This window comes from Narcine bancroftii, chromosome 4 (genome assembly GCF_036971445.1).
Source record: "Narcine bancroftii isolate sNarBan1 chromosome 4, sNarBan1.hap1, whole genome shotgun sequence".
Classification (NCBI taxonomy): Eukaryota; Metazoa; Chordata; class Chondrichthyes; order Torpediniformes; family Narcinidae; genus Narcine; species Narcine bancroftii.
The window spans coordinates 135,276,313-135,297,031 of record NC_091472.1 but is presented as its reverse complement, the minus strand read 5'-3'; the positions used below and the strand labels follow the sequence as shown (position 1 = coordinate 135,297,031).

The 20,719-nt window shown below is 40.8% G+C and overlaps 1 protein-coding gene across 1 annotated transcript in view; it reads left to right on the top strand.

Annotated features, from left to right (window-relative positions):
* LOC138762392 (uncharacterized) overlaps positions 1-20,719 on the top strand; it is a 172,738-nt gene that overhangs the window by 91,522 nt on the left and 60,497 nt on the right. The window contains exon 16 of the mRNA XM_069936159.1: positions 977-1,110. Within this exon, the coding sequence (XP_069792260.1) occupies positions 977-1,110 (134 nt within the window). The remainder of the gene's footprint in view (positions 1-976; positions 1,111-20,719) is intronic.

The following is a 20,719-nucleotide window of genomic DNA, read 5'->3' as shown; positions in this document are numbered from 1 at the left end:
AGTTTGCTGCTCTGCTCATGAATTTTGGTAATAAATCAAAGAACCACTTTACAACATCCACAATTTTGGATACAATTTACTTGAGCAATAGCAGAAAATACTTGAGAGATAACAGGAAATTAACCCTTTATATTGTACCAGATATAATGTGACAATGAAAATTGTGAAAATTTACATATTATGGTGAAAACTGAGCAAATATCCTATGTTAATGATCTGTTGGATCATTCATATTTTTGACATGAGCAAATGCTCACCACAATTCGTGAGGCTCCAATTGCCTCTTGTAAAGAGAATATTATATCAGTCAAATTGACATTTTTAAGGTTCTTTGTGAAGCATTTTTTTTAAAACCAGGTATCATCAAATGATGACATTGCCGTGATCAACAAAAGTTCAGATATGGAAAATGTTCATGATGATTGTAGGGTTTAAAATGTATTTCATGCTTGCAAGCAGTCTGATTCCGGCTGTTGTATAAGATTTTTATGCTGTCTCCTAGCAACATCTTTGAGCCATGTTACATCTGGTTTCTCGGAATGTTAGGGAGTTAACATGTTTTAGTTTAGTTCTTTTATTCTGTGAAATGGAGGGATTGAAAAAGTTCCGACTATTCCTATTGACTGTCTAACATTTTAATGGCTTGCAACAATATAATAGCAACTGATAATAATGTTAAACATGTTTAATATTTAATAAACATTGGAAAATTGAACTTAATTTTAGTACAAATTTGTTTGAACGAATCATAGATGACGACAACATGTCAAGCGACTATAAAGTAGTTGAAACAATGATGATAATAGGAGGAAAATGCTAGGAATCATCAGTTTTGTTCATACATTGGGGGGTTTTTTAAAAAGTCTCTGCTTTCTATGTGTATTTGATGCATGATATGCTAGCGGTAATTTTGAGTTTGGAGCAGTACTACTTTGAATAATAAACCTTTGAATAATTTAATATGTTCTTTGATTAGGAAGATGCGATCTGCAAAACTTGGATCCCCAGTGGTTCCGGCAGAAAATTTCGATTGTTAGTCAGGAACCTACATTGTTTGCAACGTCTATTAAAAAAAACATCACATATGGAAGAGAAGCTAACATGGAAGAGGTAGGATATTACCAATGGTATTACAGTTCAATTGTGCAGTAGCAACAACATACAGAGTTTGGAAATAGTATTTGAAGTATTAATTAGATCATGAAAATGCTAGTTAAATAAATGGGTTAGTTTATGATGAGAGCTTGAGTAAGACTATAAGGTAGAGGAGCATAAATAAGCCATTTGGCCCATCGAGTCTACTATGGTATTACATTCTCACATTCAGCCCCATTTCCCTCCCTCCCTTCCCATAACCTTTGATACCTTCACTACCTTAAAATCACCCAATGCCATGGCCTCCACAGCTGCCCATGGTAGAAAATTACCGAAGTTCACCACTCTCCTATTAGGGAATGAGATAGGTCTAGTGAGAGAGGTGTGTGTTCGGGAGAACTTTGGGAGCAGTGATCATAATGCCAGAAGTTTCAAAATAGTTATGGAGAAGGATAGGTCTGGACCCAGGGTTGAGATTTTTATGATTGGAGAAAGGCTAACTTTGAGTGGATTGGGGTGATTTGTTTTTTTTTTTGGGAATGATGCAATGGAGAAATGGAGGTCATTTAAAGGTGAAATTTTGAGGGTACTGTAATGGATTATAATATTGGGAGGATTTTGGTAAGATTAGTGGGTTACATACATACACACATTTTAAAACAGATTTTATTTGAAAGACTGAAGAATTCATATTCAATAACATTGAAGGATATCTGGAGATTATCACATTTCACAAGTAGGTGCTAATTGAACTCACTGTCATAAAATGAAAGACCATTGTTGTGGAGGAGACAAACTGGCGACAAGTATCTTTCTGCAAAGTGGTCACAGAAAGGTCACTCCTGGGTTTTGTTTATCTAAGACAACATCTTGACCAAGGACATGTTATTTGCTGAAGAAGATGGGGGTTTTGTTAGTGAGAGAGTCACATGGGCTCTCTGGCAGTCTCAGTTGGAGAGAGAGGAAGAGAAAACAAGCCCTCTCAGCTAGTGTGTGTGACACTGAAAGAGAGACTGAACTGTCACGGCTGAAACAAGCCAGGAAGAGCTGGTTGGAAACAAAGTTCCAAAGCAGTGGATGGCTGGAAGTGCTATCTGTCTGATGTTTCTCTTGGAATAAAAGGAACAGAACGGAACTCTGTGATGGCCTGAAAGAAAGAGATTACCATCTGGAAAACCCTGATGGCGCAAGTTTCATCAGCGAGACATTGTGACTAATGGTGGTACCTCAGTTGTGGAAATCCTGGAACAACAAATCTCTCTCTGCAAACCCTACAAGAACTTTCCTGGCTGGTAAACATTTACCTTTCGAGCACCAAAGTCTGGTGAACTTTATACATGTTAAATTCTGTGCACAGTATAAGAATTGCCTGCATTCGGAGAACTTGGAAGAAGGAGAAGTGAGATTGAACTGTGAACCAAAGAACTTTTCTAAAATTTACACACACATTACATACACGTTCACTTAGAATTAGAAGGGGGTTATTTGGGTTAGTTAAGTATAGAGTCATATCCACACTCCTGTTCGGCTCTGAATCATGAGTCCTCTTTCGGCATCACCTACTGCTCCTAGAACGCTTCCATCAGCGCTGTCTCCGCTCCATCCTCAACATTCATTGGAATGACTTCATCATCAACATCGAAATACTCGAGTTGGCAGAGTTCGCAAGCATCGAATCCATGCTGCTGAAGACCCAACTGCGCTGGGTGGGTCACGTCTCCAGAATGGAGGACCATCGCCTTCCCAAGATCGTGTTATATGGTGAGCTCTCCACTGGCCACCGAGACAGAGGTGTACCAAAGAAGAGGTACAAGGACTGCTTAAAGAAATCTCTTGGTGCCTGCCACATTGACCACTGCCAGTGGGCTGATATCACCTCCAACTGTGCATCTTGGCGCCTCACAGTTCGGCGGGCAGCAACCTCCTTTGAAGAAGACCACAGAGCCCACTTCTCTGACAAAAGACAAAGGAGGAAAAACCCAACACCCAACCCCAACCAACCAATTTTCCCTTGCAACCACTGCAACCGTGCCTGCCTGTCCCGCATCGGACTTGGCAATCACCAACGAGCCTGCAGCAGATGTGGACATACCCCTCCATAAATCTTCGTCCGCGAAGCCAAGCCAAAGAAAGAAGTATAGAGATAAGTTAAAGTTTGATTCTGTTTTCATATTTAAAGTTGATTAAAAATAACTTTTGTTTTAAAACCCACTTATCTTGGTGAATATCTATTGCTGCTGGGTTTTGGGGTCCTTTGGGATTGTAACATTACAAAATTTTTATGTTCCTGTTAGGTTGAAAGGAAAGGTTAAAAGATTGAGGGATTCATGGCTTTCACGGGAAATTGGAAATGGTTTGGAAAAAGAGGGCTATCTACAGTAAATGTAGGCAGCATGGAGAACATGAGGTGCTTGTGGAATATAAAGAATGTAAAAAGATCTGAAGAAAGAAGTGAGAAAATCTAAAAAGAAATACAAGGTTGCTTTGGCAAATAAGGTGCAAGTAAATCCAAAGGCATTCTACAGGATAGTGAGAGATAAAATTGGTCCCTTAGAGAATCAGAGTGGTCAGCTATGTGTGGAACCAAAAGACATGGGGGAAATTTTAACTATTTCTTTTCTTCAATATTTACTAAAGAGAAAGATATTGTGTAAGGCAAGGGAAACAGGTTGGGAAGTTATGGAAACTGTAATGATTGAAGAGGAGGAAGTTCAAGAACCTTTAAGAAATATAAAGGTGGACAAGTCTCTGGGTCCTGACAGGATATTATCCCCCTTGGACTTTGAGGGAAGTCAGTATAGAAATAGCAGGGGCTCTGACAGAAATATTTAAAATGTCATTAGTGACGGGGATGGTGCTAGAGGATTGGCAAATTGCACTCATTGTTCCATTGTATAAAGAGTTTAAGGGGTAAACCAAACAATTATCTGCCTGTATATTTGATGTTCGTGGTGGGCAAACTAATGGAAAATGTTCTTAGAGATGGTATATATAATTATCTGGATAGACATGGTATGATTAGGAACAGTCAATGTGGATTTGTGGGAGGAAGGTCATGTTTGACAAATCTTATTGAATCTTTTGAAGAGGTTACCAGGAAAATTGACGAGGGTAAGGCAGTGGATGTTGTCGATATGGAATTCAGTAGGTCTTTGTCAAGGGCCCACATGGAAGGTTAGTTAGGAAGGTTCATTTGTTAGGTGTGAATATGGTGTAGTAAAATGGATTCAACAGTGGCTGGATGGGAGATGCCAGAGAGAGGTGGTAGATAACTGTTTGTCAGGTTGGAGGCTGGTGGCAAGTGGCATGCCTCAAGGATCTCTACTGGGTCATTTGTTGTTTGTAATATACATTAATGATCTTGATGATGGGGTGGTAAATTGGATTAGTAAGTATGCAGATGATACTAAGATAGGTGGCATTGTGGATAGTGAGGAAGGTTTTCAAATCTTGCAGAGAGATTTGGGCAAGTTAGAAGAGTGGGCTGAAAGTTGGCAAATGGAGTTTAATTCTGACAAGTGTGAGGTGCTACATTTTGGTATGTCTAAACAAAATAGGATATGCATGGTGAATGTTAGAGTGTAAAGAATGCAGTTGAACAGAGAGATCTAGGAATAATGGTACACAGTTCCCTAAAAGTGGAATCTCAGGTGGATAGGGTAGTGAAGAAGGCCTTTTAAAATCAGAGTATAGACTCCTGCTTTGCGGAAACTGCCAAAATGTTTGGCCTGGAAGTCAGCCTGAAGAAAACTGAGGTCCTCCATCAGCCAGCTCCCCACCATGACTACCAGCCCCCCCACATCTCCATCGGGCACACAAAACTCAAAACGGTCAACCAGTTTACCTATCTCGGCTGCACCATTTCATCAGATGCAAGGATCGACAATGAGATAGACAACAGACTCGCCAAGGCAAATAGCGCCTTTGGAAGACTACACAAAAGAGTCAGGAAAAACAACCAACTGAAAAACCTCACAAAGATAAGCGTATACAGAGCCGTTGTCATACCCACACTCCTGTTCTGCTCCGAATCATGGGTCCTCTACCGGCACCACCTACGGCTCCTAGAACGCTTCCACCAGCGTTGTCTCCGCTCCATCCTCAACATCCATTGGAGCGCTCACACCCCTAACGTCGAGGTACTCGAGATGGCAGAGGTCGACAGCATCGAGTCCACGCTGCTGAAGATCCAGCTGCGCTGGATGGGTCACGTCTCCAGAATGGAGGACCATCGCCTTCCCAAGATCGTATTATATGGCGAGCTCTCCACTGGCCACCGTGACAGAGGTGCACCAAAGAAAAGGTACAAGGACTGCCTAAAGAAATCTCTTGGTGCCTGCCACATTGACCACCGCCAGTGGGCTGATAACGCCTCAAACCGTGCATCTTGGCGCCTCACAGTTTGGCGGGCAGCAGCCTCCTTTGAAGAAGACCGCAGAGCCCACCTCACTGACAAAAGGCAAAGGAGGAAAAACCCAACACCCAACCCCAACCAACCAATTTTCCCTTGCAACCGCTGCAATCGTGTCTGCCTGTCCCGCATCGGACTGGTCAGCCACAAACGAGCCTGCAGCTGACGTGGACTTTTTACCCCCTCCATAAATCTTCGTCCGCGAAGCCAAGCCAAAGAAAGATAGACTATAAGAGTTGGGAGATCATTAAAATTATACAAGGCATTGGTGAGGCCAAATTTGGAATATTGTGTTCAGTTCTGATCACTAAATTATAGGAAGGATGCGAACAAACTACAGGGTACAGGGAAGATTCACCAGAATGATACCTGGGTTTCAGCACCTAAGTTATCGAGAAAGGATAAACAAGTTAGGTCTTTATTCCTTGGAAGGCTGAGAGGGGATTTGATAGAGGTTTTTAAATTTTGAGGGGGATAGAGTAGATGTGAGTAGAGTTTTTCCATTGAGGATAGGGAGATTCAGAAGACATGAGCTGAGAGTTAAGGGGCAAAAGTTTAGGTGCAACACAAGGGGAAGCTTCTTTACTCAGAGAGTGCTGACTGTGTGGAAATGAGCTTCCAGTGGAGCTGGTGGAGGCAGGTACAATATTATCTTTTAAGGAAAATGGATAGGTGTATGATGTAAGAGGTATGGAGAGTTATGAGCAGAGTGTCGGACAGTGGGGCTAGGAGAAAATAAGTGTTTTGGCATGGACAAAAAGGGCCATGATGGCCTGTTTCTGTGCTTTAATTGTTATATGGTTATTTATAATTAGGTGGTGTCACGTCTCAAAGCAGATGCAACCACTTCATATGAATAATTTTTAATAATACTTTGTGAAATTAAATCAGAGTCATTAATGTCATTATCATTGATTTACAGCTAATTTTGATTTTCAGTTTTGGCATGTACTGTAACTGGGAAGTTCAACACTATAATTCCTTTTAGCTTAAAAATATTTAAAAATTTTATTCATATAGCGTAACTCCTGACATTGATGTATGATTCCTCTTTTGGCTCAACCAGCCATAGCTGTGAATTCCCTGACACAGCTCTTCAACTCAATTAGTAACTTTATAAGGGAGTAGAAAGGAAATAGTAAATATGACATGGATTTAAATGAAATATTAATATATATTTTTAAAATGTCTGGTAGAGCTGCATCAAAGGGCAATAGGAAAATTTAGGAGGGGAAGACAGAGGGCCTTACTATGAATTAAAGGTCTTGAAAGTATCAGAATATTAATGGAATAATAATGGAAAGGTGACCAAAATAGCATAGGACAAGGCTCAAAAGAATGTGAATGGCCAGAACAAATGACCTTTAACAGACCAAAGCTAATATTTATAAGAGTGCTTTGAAGATAGCATTGTTATTTTAATAGCGGTTAGTGGGGCTATCCAGGCCATCACAGCAAGAAAGAGGCAATTCAGAGGGAAGCTAGAGACAGACTCAGATACTTGCCAGCTACAGAAAGTTTGCAGACAATTGCATCCTACAAGGCGAGGTTGAACACCATAAATGGGTATGATGCTTCACTGCCTGAACATCTTTTATGCTCGCTTTGAAAAGAAGAACTCCGTGGTACCAATGAGAATCCCTGCAGAAGCTCATGATCCTGTAATATCTGTCTCTTGAGGATAATGTCAGAACATCCTTAAGAGGGTGAACCCTCGCAAGGCATCAGGCCCTGATCGCGTACCTGGCATGGTGCTGAAAATCTGCCAATCAATTAACTAGGTGTTCATGGACATATTCAATCTCTCTTTGCTGCAGTTAGAGGTTCCCACCTGCTTCAAAGGGGCATCAATCATCCCGGTGCCCAAAAAGAACAGAGTGAACTGTCTCAATGACTATTGTCCAGGAGCACTCGTATTTACTGTGGTGAAATGCTTTGAAAAGTTGGTCATGGCCAGAATTAACACATACCTAAGTAGAAATCTGGACCCACTGCAATTCGCCCACTGTCATAATCGCTACACAGCAGATGCAATGTTATTGGCTCTCCATGCAGCTCTGGATCACCTAGAATACATCAACACATACATCAGGCTACTTTTCATCAAGAATAGCTCAACTTTCAATACCATCATGCCCTTGGTGCTGGTCAACAATCTCCAAAATCTGGGCCTCTGCACCTCCTATGCAACTGGATTCTTGACTTCATCAGAAGACCACAGTCAGTACGAATCGGTTACTGTGTTTCTTCCTCACTAATGATCAACACAGGAGGGAGATGGATCAGTTTGTTGAGTGGTGCCACAACAACAATCCTGCACTCTGTGTTAACAAACCAAGGAACTGATTGTGGACTTCAGGAAGAAGAAATCAGGAGAATGTGAACCTGTACTCAACAAGGGGTCAGCAGTGGAAAATGTTGAGAGTTTCAAGATGTCCACATCTCTGAGGATCTGTCCTAGGCATCTATGTCAATGCAGTCATGAAGAAGGCTCACCAGTGGCTATACTTCATGAGGAATTTGAGATTTGGTAGGTCACCAAAAGCTTGTAAATTTCTACAGGTGCACCATGGAAAGCATTCTGATTAGTTACATCACTGTCTGGTATGGAGGTACCATTTCACAGGTCAAGAAATAACTACAGAGAGTTGTGAACTCAGCCAGTGCCATCACAGGCAACAGTCTCAACCCCTTCAAGGACATCTGCATAGGGGGCATCTTAAGAAAGCAACCTCTACCCTCAAAGACCCTCACCACCTAGGCTAAGCCCACTTCACACTGCAACCATTGGGAAGAAGATGCGGGAGCTTGAGGACAAATACCCAGTGACACAAAGAGAGCTTCTTCCCCTCTGACATCAGATTTCTAAATGAACAATCAACCACAGACAATACCTCACTTTCTCTTATTTTTGCACTAATTGATTGATTTTTAAATGTAATCATAGCAATATTTGCACTGATAATAGAATTTAGAGAGCTATAACGAGTGAAAATTTTGATCAGATGGGTCAAAAGGGTCCATTGTTGGTTTTTTTTGCATTCTTTTGTTTCCAACTTCACCTGTACATGCCTTTAATATTAAAATGAATTATCCACCAGGAACACAACATTATATTTTAAGCACTTGGCTTAGTGCTAAAGGCTATATTTCATTCGCAGTTCACCAGATAATTTTGCATAATTCATGCACTTTCGATGACAGTTAACTATAGAGATCTTAATACTTGAAACATCTGTTGGTTATGAAGTAAGAATGATAAACATGGGCAAGCGAGCTTGTTTTTCCATTAGGAGCTGGTGTTTATTGGAGTATTTCAAACATGTGAAACATTATGGAAGGAAAATTGTTACTAATCTATTCAGCTTGTCCCTTCTGCACCGCAATGTATACATTATCCATTTCGCCCAAAATCAATGTTATCTCCCAAGAGAAGAAAAAAATCAGATCAGTTAAAGAAGTGGAATTAATTTGGAAAATTCCGAACGATTCCCTTTGAGCTAGCAAAGCTAGCCCAGGGAATGATACTGACCCTTACTATTGGATCACAGTAACTAACCCCTGTGTGAGGAGATTTCTAATCTTGTCAGAAACAAATTGAGTTTTTGTTGAAATAACTCAATGACTCAGCATTCACTGTTAACTTTTCTCTGGGGAAAGAGCCCTCACCCCAAAACTAGCCTACCTATCCATATGTTTTTTTTTTCCCTTTGCTTTTGAAAATATTTGTGATAGACCATTGGGACTAGATTTAACAGTTTGAGATTTCAAGTTTCATGCTTTTTTTTTCTCTTAACAATAATGGTTGTTATTTCAACCCAGGTCATTCCACTAAATGTTAGGTAAGTAAAATGCAGCCTTAATTTGTAATTCACTGAGTGCTTTTCCATTCCAAAGAATGGTTTGTTGTTTTGGATTATTAAAAAAATTACAACTGCAAGATTCGTAAGATGCTCTTTTATAACAGATAGAAAAATCAAACATTCAGATGGACCTTATACAATCAGAGGTCAATTCTATCAAATACTCACTTCTGAAATGTAATTCAAGTAAGTTTTTGTTTTTTTTTAAATAGTAGGCATGTGTGAAATTTTGGGCAATTTATATAATTTTTGTATGAGAGTGCAATCATAAGATTAGATTAACTTTGTGTTCTTGGCTCAACTCTGTATGGAAAATTGACGGAAGAATGAAAATCATGCATTGAGAATTAACCCTCAGGCCTTTCCTTCAATTCTTGCCTGACATTTTGGAGATGGGCATTCAGTCACAATAAAATAGAAATGAATCTGAATCTCTACCAGAGGACAGTCAACCAAGCAACTGTCAAAGAATATTTTAGATTAGCATTATTAATTAATTCAATGGTTTGATGTAAGATTATTTAACAACATTGTTCAGTTTGTATGTTAATTTTTCCTGACATGAATGAAATATTGACCATCTCTTTTGCCTCCACGGATGTTAATTCTCCCCTGAGTTCCTCGAGCAATGTGTGTTTCTTTGTTTTGGATTCTATCATCTACAGTCTCTTGTGTTCATATTTTTAACTTGATTAGCATTCTATGTGCTATTTATTTGTGGATGTTATTTCCCAGATAATACACAGAATTCTTTATCTATGAATGATTAAGTTGCATTTAATTTTAGAATCCGGTGGGGTTTTTTTGAGACTGTCAGTATATCCAAAATTTGTTTGATGGTAATTTTTATAATGTTATTATTAACTTTTAGAGCTTTTCAAGTTTAATTATTGACAAGAAGATTTGTGATTCAGATTCTGATAAACATGATACTGTCATACAAGCCACAGTTTCTTATGTTACTCATTGAAGGTGAGGCGTATACTTCTCAAAATCTATCCTCCACACTAACTGTTACCCAGAAAGCATAATACAGTAAAATCCCTGGTATCTGGCACCAATGAGCATTGGCAGATGCCAGTCAAGTGAATTTACCTGTTGCTTGAGTGTGTGTGTGTGTGTGTGTGTGTGTGTGTGTTGTATGAATTGGCTAATTAACTGCCAGGGAGCGTCATTTTTTTTAACCTGTCTAATTTTCTTGATTTATTTTATTTTATTGCTGATTGCTTGAGGCGCTGGTTGCTTGAATTGGGATCTTACTGTAGCCTGATTTGGGTGAAAAAAATAGATCCTTCATAATGGGTGGGAGCTCGGATAGGTGTTTAGACAAGACCAATGCCTGAAGAGGGCGCACAAAATTAGTGAACCAGTGCGGACTCGAAAGGCCAACATGGCCTGTTTCTGCTCCGTAAATGGTTATATGGTTATATAGTTATTGTTATGCATCCCCTAATGGACTTACCCCCCCCATACCCAGAAAGCACTCAAACACTGCCTGGGCTTTTTCTCATATTATGCCAAATGGATTCCACACTACGCCAACAAGGCGCGTCCTCTTATCAAGACCATCTCCTTTCCCCTCTTGACTGAAGCCAGAGCGGATTTTGATCGAATCAAATCCGACATCGCCGCTGCAATGCTGCACGCAATCGATGAGTCTGTCCCGTTTCAAGTCGAGAGCGATGCATCCGACTTCGCCCTGGCAGCCACCTTGAACCAGGCCGGTTGACCTGTAGCCTTCTTCTCCAGAACCCTCCAGGGTCCAGAGAGTAAACACTCCTCGGTCGAGAAGGAGGCCCAGGCCATAGTTGAAGCAGTGCGTCGTTGGAGACATTACCTCACTGGGAGGCGCTTTACACTGTTGACTGATCAACGCTCGGTCTCCTTCATGTTCAGCAATACCCAGCGAGCTAAGATAAAAAACGACAAAATCACCAGATGGAGAATCAAACTCTCCACCTTTAACTATGACATCCTGTACTAGCCTGGTAAGCTCAACGACCCGCCTGACGCGCTCTCCAGGGGAACGTGCGCAAGCGTACAGATGGACAGACTACAGAAACTCCATGAGGCATTCTGTCATCCAGGGGTCACTAGGTTTGCCCACTTTGTGAAGGGTGCAACCTACCCTACATAGTCGAGGAGATTCGCTCCATGACCCGAGCCTGTTCGGTGTGCGCTGAATGCAAGCCCCACTTCTTCCGTCCAGGAAACTCCCACGTTATCAAAGCCTTGGTTTGGATCAACAAGTCTTTGGTTCCACACTGTTGAAGATCCAACTGCGTTGGGTGGGTCACGTCTCCAGAATGGAAGACCATCACCTTCCCAAGATCGTGTTATATGGCGAGCTCTCCATTGGCCACCGAGACAGAGGTGCACCAAAGAAGAGGTACAAGGACTGCCTAAAGAAATCTCTTGGTGCCTGCCCCATTGACCACTGCCAGTGGGCTGATATCGCCTCAAACCGTGCATCTTTGCGCCTCACAGTTCGGCAGGCAGCAACCTCCTTTGAAGAAGACCGCAGAGCCCACCTCACTGACAAAAGACAAAGGAGAAAAAACCCAACACCCAACCCCAACCAACCAATTTTCCCTTGCAACCGCTGCAACCATGTCTGCCTGTCCCGCATCGGACTTGTCAGCCACAAACGAGCCTGCAGCTGACGTGGACATTACCCCTCCATAAATCTTCGTCCACGAAGCCAAGCCAAAGAAAGAAAAGATATTGTTACTGGGTTAAAATTCTTGAGCTTCATAAATAATGGTACTGTTGGAAAATGGTTCAGCAACACCATCTCCAGAGAAACTGGGGATGGACAGTACATACCACTGCCCAATTCCAGAGAATTAATTTCAAATATTTCATGTGTAAGTATTTATTTTGTAAATTCTGCATCATGCATGTTGTTAGCAATTCTTTCAGGATGTTATTCGATGAATGATGTGAATGCTGAATGTTTGCATCATTAAGAGTTAAGGATTTTTTAATGACATTTTTATCATTCCAGCAGGATGAAAGAATGCAAAAGCTGCTTTTAGTAATCAGTTGTTGATTTTGTTTAAGGCTTTATGGAAAACACTCACCCAGAATGCCTGGAGTGATGATGAGGAAACATTGAGAAGCGCATAATAAATTGTCTATCTTATCAAATTTATTGTTATCAAGGCCTTTTTACTATCATTTTCTTTGTGTCATTTGGTACTTAGTCATTATAAGTTTCAAATAATAATCTCTTTTTGAGTAGGATATTTTCTGTTTAACAAAATCTTGAACGAGGAAGCAAATGCACCACTACATTTAATAAAGGTAATAAATTAATTTCATCATTGCCAGAATCTGTTTTGTTCTTTTGGAACACATTTAAGAACCTTACCCAGCCACAATAGGGCTGTAGATAAGACTTTAAATTAATGGGTGGGGATAGAATTTTGTGAGGAATCTTAAATAGTTGAACAGAAGACATGGTGATTATTCAGGATAGCAAAATAAATTGTGATGGCCAGAGTCTTTAATTTTTCAGGCAAAGTGGTAGTTTGTAAGATGAATTTGTGGACAAGATGTTTTTCCAGGTTCGTATGTTAAAGAATCAATTCTGGGTTTAATACTAATCATTGAAAAAATGTGTTGTATTTGGATTATCAAAAGGCTTCTGGTAAGGTGTCTGAAACAATATTGAAGTCTGCAGGATTGGAAGTAATATGCTGAAACAGACTGGTTAATGGATCAATACACATGAACACAAGAAAACAGGAACAAGAGTAGGCCATACAAGCCTAATCTGCCAATCAATATGATCAAGATGGGTTTATAGAATCATAGAATGCTACAGTATAGAAAAAGCCTATTTGGCCCTCCAAGTCTGTGCTGACTACAATCTCACTGAACTGCTCCCACTCCATAACCCTCCAGACCTCTCCCGTCCATGTATCTATCTAATCTATTTTTAGAACTCATGATCAAGCCCGTATTCACCACATCAGATGATGGCTCATTTCACACTCTCTGAGTGAAGAACTTATCCTCAACTCTATATCCGTGCCAATTCCTTGTAAGCCCTAATTCCTTAATCTTTCAAATATTTATATATCTCTACCTTAAATATAACTAATGATTTAGCCTACACCACCCTCAGGATAAAGAATTCCTGATAATTCATTATCCTCCTGAGAGAAAGAAATTCGATGCATCTTGATTTTAAATTATCAGCTCATAGTTTTGATACTATGTCCCTTTATTCATGACAACATCTATCCATTTAAGCCCCTTGAGCAACTTCTATATTTAAACAAGATTGTCCCTCATTATTCAAATTCAAGAAATCGTTACTACCCTTGATAACACAACTTTCTCATCACAGGAACAACCCTTGTCAATCACTTTCTGACTGCTTGGACTAATGTAAATCAAGTCATTGTGAACAAATCAGAAATGCTAATTTAAAATACTTTTCTGCTTAAGACTTATTCTTGATCCAGGATGATTGTGTAGCGCGTGACGATAGACAATAGGAGCTGGAGTAGGCCCTTCGGCCTGTCGAGCCAGCACCGCCATTTTACAGATCAAGGCTGATCACTACCATCAGTACCCCTTTCCAGCCTTATCCCCATAACCCTTAACTCCTTTGCCCACTAGAGTCTTATCTAACTCTCTTTTGAACATAATCAGCAAATCTGCCTCTACCACCCTCTGTGGCAGAGCATTCCACAGATTCACAAAGATGTAGAAAGCCTGGGTAGTGATAAAGAAAAATTGAATGGATAATCAGAGGGGGGGGATGGAAAATGATGTGAGAAAATCATAAGGTTGCCCACTTAAATTTAGAAAGATTAATTTCTTTTAAATAGTGAGAAATTTAAACATGATGGTGTTCAGAGAAACCTGAGTATTCTTGTATGTGCATAACTCAAAATTCTGTTAAGGCTGCAGGAAGCAATCAGAAAGTCAAACCGTATGTGGACTTTAAGAAAGATTCAAATTGAAGTGTCAAGATGACATGGTGGAATTGTACAGGACACCTGCTGAGATGATGCCTGAAATAATGCACACAGTATATTTAAGATTTTTGGCTACGAAGAGAAATGGGAGTGGTGCGGGAAAGTAGAGTTGAAATAAAAGATAAGCTATGACAGTAAATAGCAGAGCGGGCACAAGCGGCTGAATGCCTAACTCGTGCTTCTATGCATGTTAATTTGATTTGGTAACCTTTACTAATATGCCTTTTTTGTTGTTGACGGCTAGTTGTCATTGCTAAGGGAAATGGTTTTTTTTTCATTCCTTTGTCCTTGCACAATTATTTCCAGATGCTTTGTGAGCAAAGTAACTTGAGTGTTTATTTAATTTATTTATTTTTGAAACGTACAGAAATACTACTGTTGATAAATAAGTTGCTGCTCTGCTGATGCAGCTTGCGAGAAGGAATGTGCATACTGACTTCACATCCAAATATTTTTAAATAAGCTTTATTTTGATCATTTAGTTTCTTTCATGGTCATCCTTTTTGGCAGGGAGTTGTGTTCCTATTTCACAATATTGAAAGTTCTCATGTTTGATCTGGCCATCTGGCTGCCGATGAGCAATTAATAAATTATTCTGTCATGTCTGAAAGAAAGACTCGCAGCTGAGTGTCCAGCTGATTGTAGAGAAAACTTAGATGAAATCCCTCGGTGTCATTTGCCTCAAATCTCAATTGATGGAATTGATGGTGCAGACAAAACCAAAGATGGGTCGAAAATCCATCCTCAGAATCAAAAAATGATATAAAAATCAGATAATTGTTTTCTGTCTTCTACTCTTGTGACATTAACTTGTGTTTTGAACAAGTCTTGACCTTTCCTATTCTGTGTTTCTGCAGTTGGTTATTTTTCTGAGCATTACTCATGATTTTAATTATATTTTTCAGGAGTATAAACTTGAGAAAACTAGGTGTAAAATATGCCACATTGCAAAAATTAAGATGTAGTCAAAGATTGCATATGAACTCGGTTACAATTGCACTAACTAGTCATGACCGCAGAGCCCACCTCACTGACAAAAGACAAAGGAGGAAAACCCCAACACCCAACCCCAACCCACCAATGTTCCCTTGCAACCGTGCCTGCCTGTCCCACATCAGACTTGTCAGTCACCAACGAGCCTGCAGCAGACGTAGAGATTACCCCTCCGTAAATCTTCGTCGGCGAAGCCAAGCCAAAGAAAAGAACTAGTCATTAATAAATCAACAGCAACATAGCGTTTATAAATGGATAGAATGCAGTTTGCAAAACCAATCTTGTAAATGAACATCCATGGATTTTTTCAGTTGGGTGTTTAATTGGAGTCAGCTGCATGAATGCAAGTAGTAACTGTTTTAAATTAACGAGGAGAATTATGGAGCAAAGAACTAATTAAATTTCCTTGGTTAATGGGTAACTCAAATGTAGATCATTGACTGTGTAGACCCTTCGGTTACATAATAAGAGCATCTATTTTGAACAATGAGTGACTATAAAAAGTCATGCACAAAATATTCAGGCACCTCACTTAACGTTAAAATTAATAAAAAAGGTTCATTAATATTTCCATGCACAAACAATTTACCAGGATTAAGTGCAATTCTCATCTTTACAGTCATTCATTTAGAAGCTTTGTGAATCTGAATTCTTATTATTTCACTAGTTTATGGTTCCAGTGGATAGGTTTTAAATGCCGAAATTGTCTTCTATAAGATAGAAATGACACTTGAATAATAACAAAAAAAAAATCTTGCATTTGTATTGTGTTTCTGATCCAGTTGAAATGTTTATGTTCAAATGTATGTTAGAACATATATTATTCATCTTTGGAAATTTGGTATGTAAAATTTGCATTTATGCCAATGCAAATCTTTGGGGCATGAGGAACAGTTTAGTAATGTAATAATAGAAGTGTTTAGACTAGAGTGGAAAGAGACTGGTCGTGTTATGTAGACATAGTATTGTGCTTGTTCTCATTGACTGCTTAAAGAAATCTCTTCGTGCCTGCCACATTGACCACCGCCAGTTGGCTGATATCGCCTCCAACCGTGCATCTTGGCGCCTCACAGTTCTTCTTTGAAGAAGACCGCAGAGCCCACCTCACTGACAAAAGACAAAGGAGGAAAAACCCAACCCCAACCAACCAATTTTCCCTTGCAACCGCTGCAACCGTGCCTGCCTGTCCCGCATCGGACTTGTCAGTCACCAACGAGCCTGCAGCAGACGTGGACATACCCCTCCATAAATCTTCGTCCGCGAAGCCAAGCCAAAGAAATAGAAGCTCTTTGCCACAGAGACACAAGACTCCAATTCTGTAACCTGGATCAAAAAAAATCAGCTATTCACTGAAGGAACAGGGGCTCAAGGAGTAGCTGTGGAGGCAGAGGGATAATTGACATTTTGCACCAAGATCCTGTCTCACTCTTGTTCATAATACAAGATCTTGGGCCGAAATACTGACCAAGTCCTTTGCTAAATTGGCAAGATACTGTTTAGGTGTGAGGACCTGAACATTTCATTGACAAATTAAGTATACATGATGCAAACTGCTTTACCAAATTACAATTTAAATGCATTTTCAATAATGAAAAGCTCACAGATTTCTAGCATTGACTGGTCATGTTTTACTCAGAGATGATAAATGTTTGAAATAAGGAGAAGAGTCATAAGCTGCTATCAGTGGAAGAGATTGAGAAATGATTTGGGAATAAAAGGTCTGTGAGGAAGATTTTGAAGGTTGCAAATCATACAAGTTCTGAGACCAGGGTTTAAGTTTGCATAACACAAGTGTTTCTAATAATCTTCTTTGGCTTGGCTTCGTGGACGAAGATTTATGGAGGGGGTAAAAGTCCACGTCAGCTGCAGGCTCGTTGGTGGCTGACAAGTCCGATGCGGGACAGGCAGACACGATTGCAGCGGTTGCAAGGGAAAATTGGTTGGTTGGGGTTAGGTGTTGGGTTTTTCCGCCTTTGCCTTTTGTCAGTGAGGTGGGCTCTGCGGTCTTCTTCAAAGGAGGTTGCTGCCCGCCAAACTGTGAGGCGCCAAGATGCACGGTTTGAGGTGATATCAATCCACTGGCAGTGGTCAATGGGGCAGGCACCAAGAGATTTCTTTAGGCAGTCCTTGTACCTCTTCTTTGGTGCACCTCTGTCTCGTTGGCCAGTGGAGAGCTCGCCATAGAACACGATCTTGGGAAGGCGATGGTCCTCCATTCTGGAGACGTGACCCACCCAGCGCAGCTGGATCTTCAGCAGCGTGGACTCGATGCTGTCGGTCTCTGCCATCTTGATTACTTCGATGTTAGGGATGAAGTCGCTCCAATGAATGTTGAGGATGGAGCAGAGACAATGCTGGTGGAAGCGTTCTAGGAGCCGTAGGTGATGCCGGTAGAAGACCCATGATTTGGAGCCGAACAGGAGTTTGGGTATGACAACGGCTCTGTATACGCTTATCTTTATGAGGTTTTTCAGTTGGTTGTTTTTCCAGACTCTTTTGTCTAGTCTTCCAAAGGCACTATTTGCCTTGGCGAGTCTGTTGTCTATCTCGTTGTCGATCCTTGCATCTGATGAAATGTTGCAGCCGAGATAGGTAAACTGGTTGACCGTTTTGAGTTTTGTGTGCCCGATGGAGATGTGGGGGGGGCTGGTAGTCATGGTGGGGAGCTGGCTGATGGAGGACCTCCGTTTTCTTCAGGCTGACTTCCAGGCCAAACATTCTGGCAGTTTCCGCAAAGCAGGACGTCAAGCGCTGAAGAGCTGGCTTTGAATGGGCAACTAAAGTGGCATCATCTGCAAAGAGTAGTTCACGGACAAGTTTCTCTTGTGTCTTGGTGTGAGCTTGCAGGCGCCTCAGATTGAAGAGACTGCCATCCGTGCGGTACCGGATGTAAACAGCGTCTTCATTGTTGAGGTCTTTCATGGCTTGGTTCAGCATCATGCTGAAGAAGATTGAAAAGGGGGTTGGTGCGAGAACACAGCCTTGCTTCATGCCATTGTTAATGGAGAAGGGTTCAGAGAGCTCATTGCTGTATCTGACCCGACCTTGTTGGTTTTCGTGCAGTTGGATAACCATGTTGAGGAACTTTGGGGGGCATCCGATGCGCTCTAGTATTTGCCAAAGCCCTTTCCTGCTCACGGTGTCGAAGGCTTTGGTGAGGTCAACAAAGGTGATGTAGAGTCCTTTGTTTTGTTCTCTGCACTTTTCTTGGAGCTGTCTGAGGGCAAAGACCATGTCAGTAGTTCCTCTGTTTGCGCGAAAGCCACACTGTGATTCTGGGAGAATATTCTCGGCCACACTAGGTATTATTCTATTTAGGAGAATCCTAGCGAAGATTTTGCCTGCAATGGAGAGCAGCGTGATTCCCCTGTAGTTTGAGCAATCTGATTTTGTTTTTGTACAGGGTGATGATGATGGCATCACGAAGGTCCTGAGGCAGTTTTCCTTGGTCCCAACAAAGCTTGAAAAACTCATGCAGTTTGACATGGAGAGTTTTGCCGCCAGCCTTCCAGACCTCTGGGGGGATTCCATCCATACCTGCTGCTTTGCCACTTTTCAGTTGTTCAATTTCCTTATATGTCTCATCCTGGGTGAGGACCTCATCCAGCTCTAGCCTTGGGGGCTGTTGAGGGAGCTGAAGCAGGGCGGAATCTTGGACTGAGCGGTTGGCACTGAAAAGAGATTGGAAGTGTTCTGACCATCGGTTGAGGATGGAGATCTTGTCGCTGAGGACTTTGCCGTCTGAGCTGCGCAGCGGGCTTTGGACTTGGGGTGAGGGGCCGTACACAGCCTTTAGAGCCTTTAGACCTAGCAACAAACCAACACACTATTTCTTTGCTTCACAATTCCATATTCTATGATTCTAAATTTCAAGTGATTCTCTTTGCACATGCAACTTGACACTGAGGAATTGTCAACAGCAGTGTAATTAGTATGGATTCTGTGACTGTCGTTTCCCCAAATCACAACTGAAGTTTTGCTTGACAATGGTGCTTGTGTTTTATAGTCAGCTTTTTATAAGTTTAAGGACTTGTTACAGAACTTTCCTCTTGACATTGCCTGAATTAGTTCCGCAAAACTTTAATAATCTTGACTGTCACAAAATAGATGGGGAACAAATGGAAGAATATATTAAGTATACTGAAGTTGTTAATTAAATTGTCTCATAAATAAGCTTTGCTTTGTGATGCATGCAATTACTAAGCATGATGTACAAATTAAAATTCTGCTTGCATGTGATCCATATTCATGTGTCTAACTAGAAGTCTCTTAAATGCTATTATCTTATCCGTCTCCACGACTATTCCTGGGGCAGCCCACTCCAGGCACCGACAACTCTGTAAAAAGAAAAAGGTGCAACACATCTCTTTTAAACTCCTCCCCCTTCATTTCCACCCCCCCCCTCCCCACCCCTATCAATCTTAAACATGTTTGACCTTTTTATCCTGTGAAAAAGGTTCTGACTGTCTACCCTATCAATGCCTCATAATTTTATAAAAATGTCAGGTTTCCCCTCGACTTCAGAAGCTCCAGAGAAAACTATCCAAATTTGTCCAATCTTTCCCCATAGATTGTACCCTCTAATCCAGGCAGCATCCTTTCTGAAATCTCAACATCCTTCCAGTAATGAGCTGACCAGAATTGCACCCAATACTTCAAATGTAGCCTCACCAAAGTTTGATTATAGTTGTTACATGACTTCATTACTCAATGCTCTTGCACTTTTGCTTTTGATTTCTATTTGGCCACTGATTTGTCATTCTACCTCCTGCTGTACTAATAGATGAATGGTATAAATATTGAGATTGGTGAGGCCATATTTGGAGCATTGTGTGCACTTTTAATCACCTAGCTGCTATAGCAATAAAGTTGAAAGAGTGTGGAGAGGATTGACTAGGATGTTGCTAGAACTTGAGGAGCTAAGTTACAGGGTACTGTAAATTTAAACAAATTAGGTCTTTATTCCCTGGAGGACAGAAGAATGAGGGGAGATTTGATAGAGGTATATACAGAGGTTTAGACAGAGTAAATTCAAGCAGGCTTTTTCCACTGAGCTTAAGTGAGATATAAACAAGAGGACATGGGTTAAGAGTGTAAGTGAAAAAGTTTAAGGGAAAATTAATGAGAACCTCTTCACACATAGAATAGTGGGAGTGTGGAATGAGCTGCCAACTGAAGTGGTGAATGCAGGCTCAATATTAACATTTAAGAAAAATTGGATAGATATGTGGATGGAAGAGGCATGGAGGGATATGGACTGGATGCAGGTCAGTGGGACTAGGCAGAATAATAGTTTGGCATAGACTAGAAGGGCTGAAGGGCCTGTTCTTGTACTCTTCTGGCTCTATACACATTCAGTTATT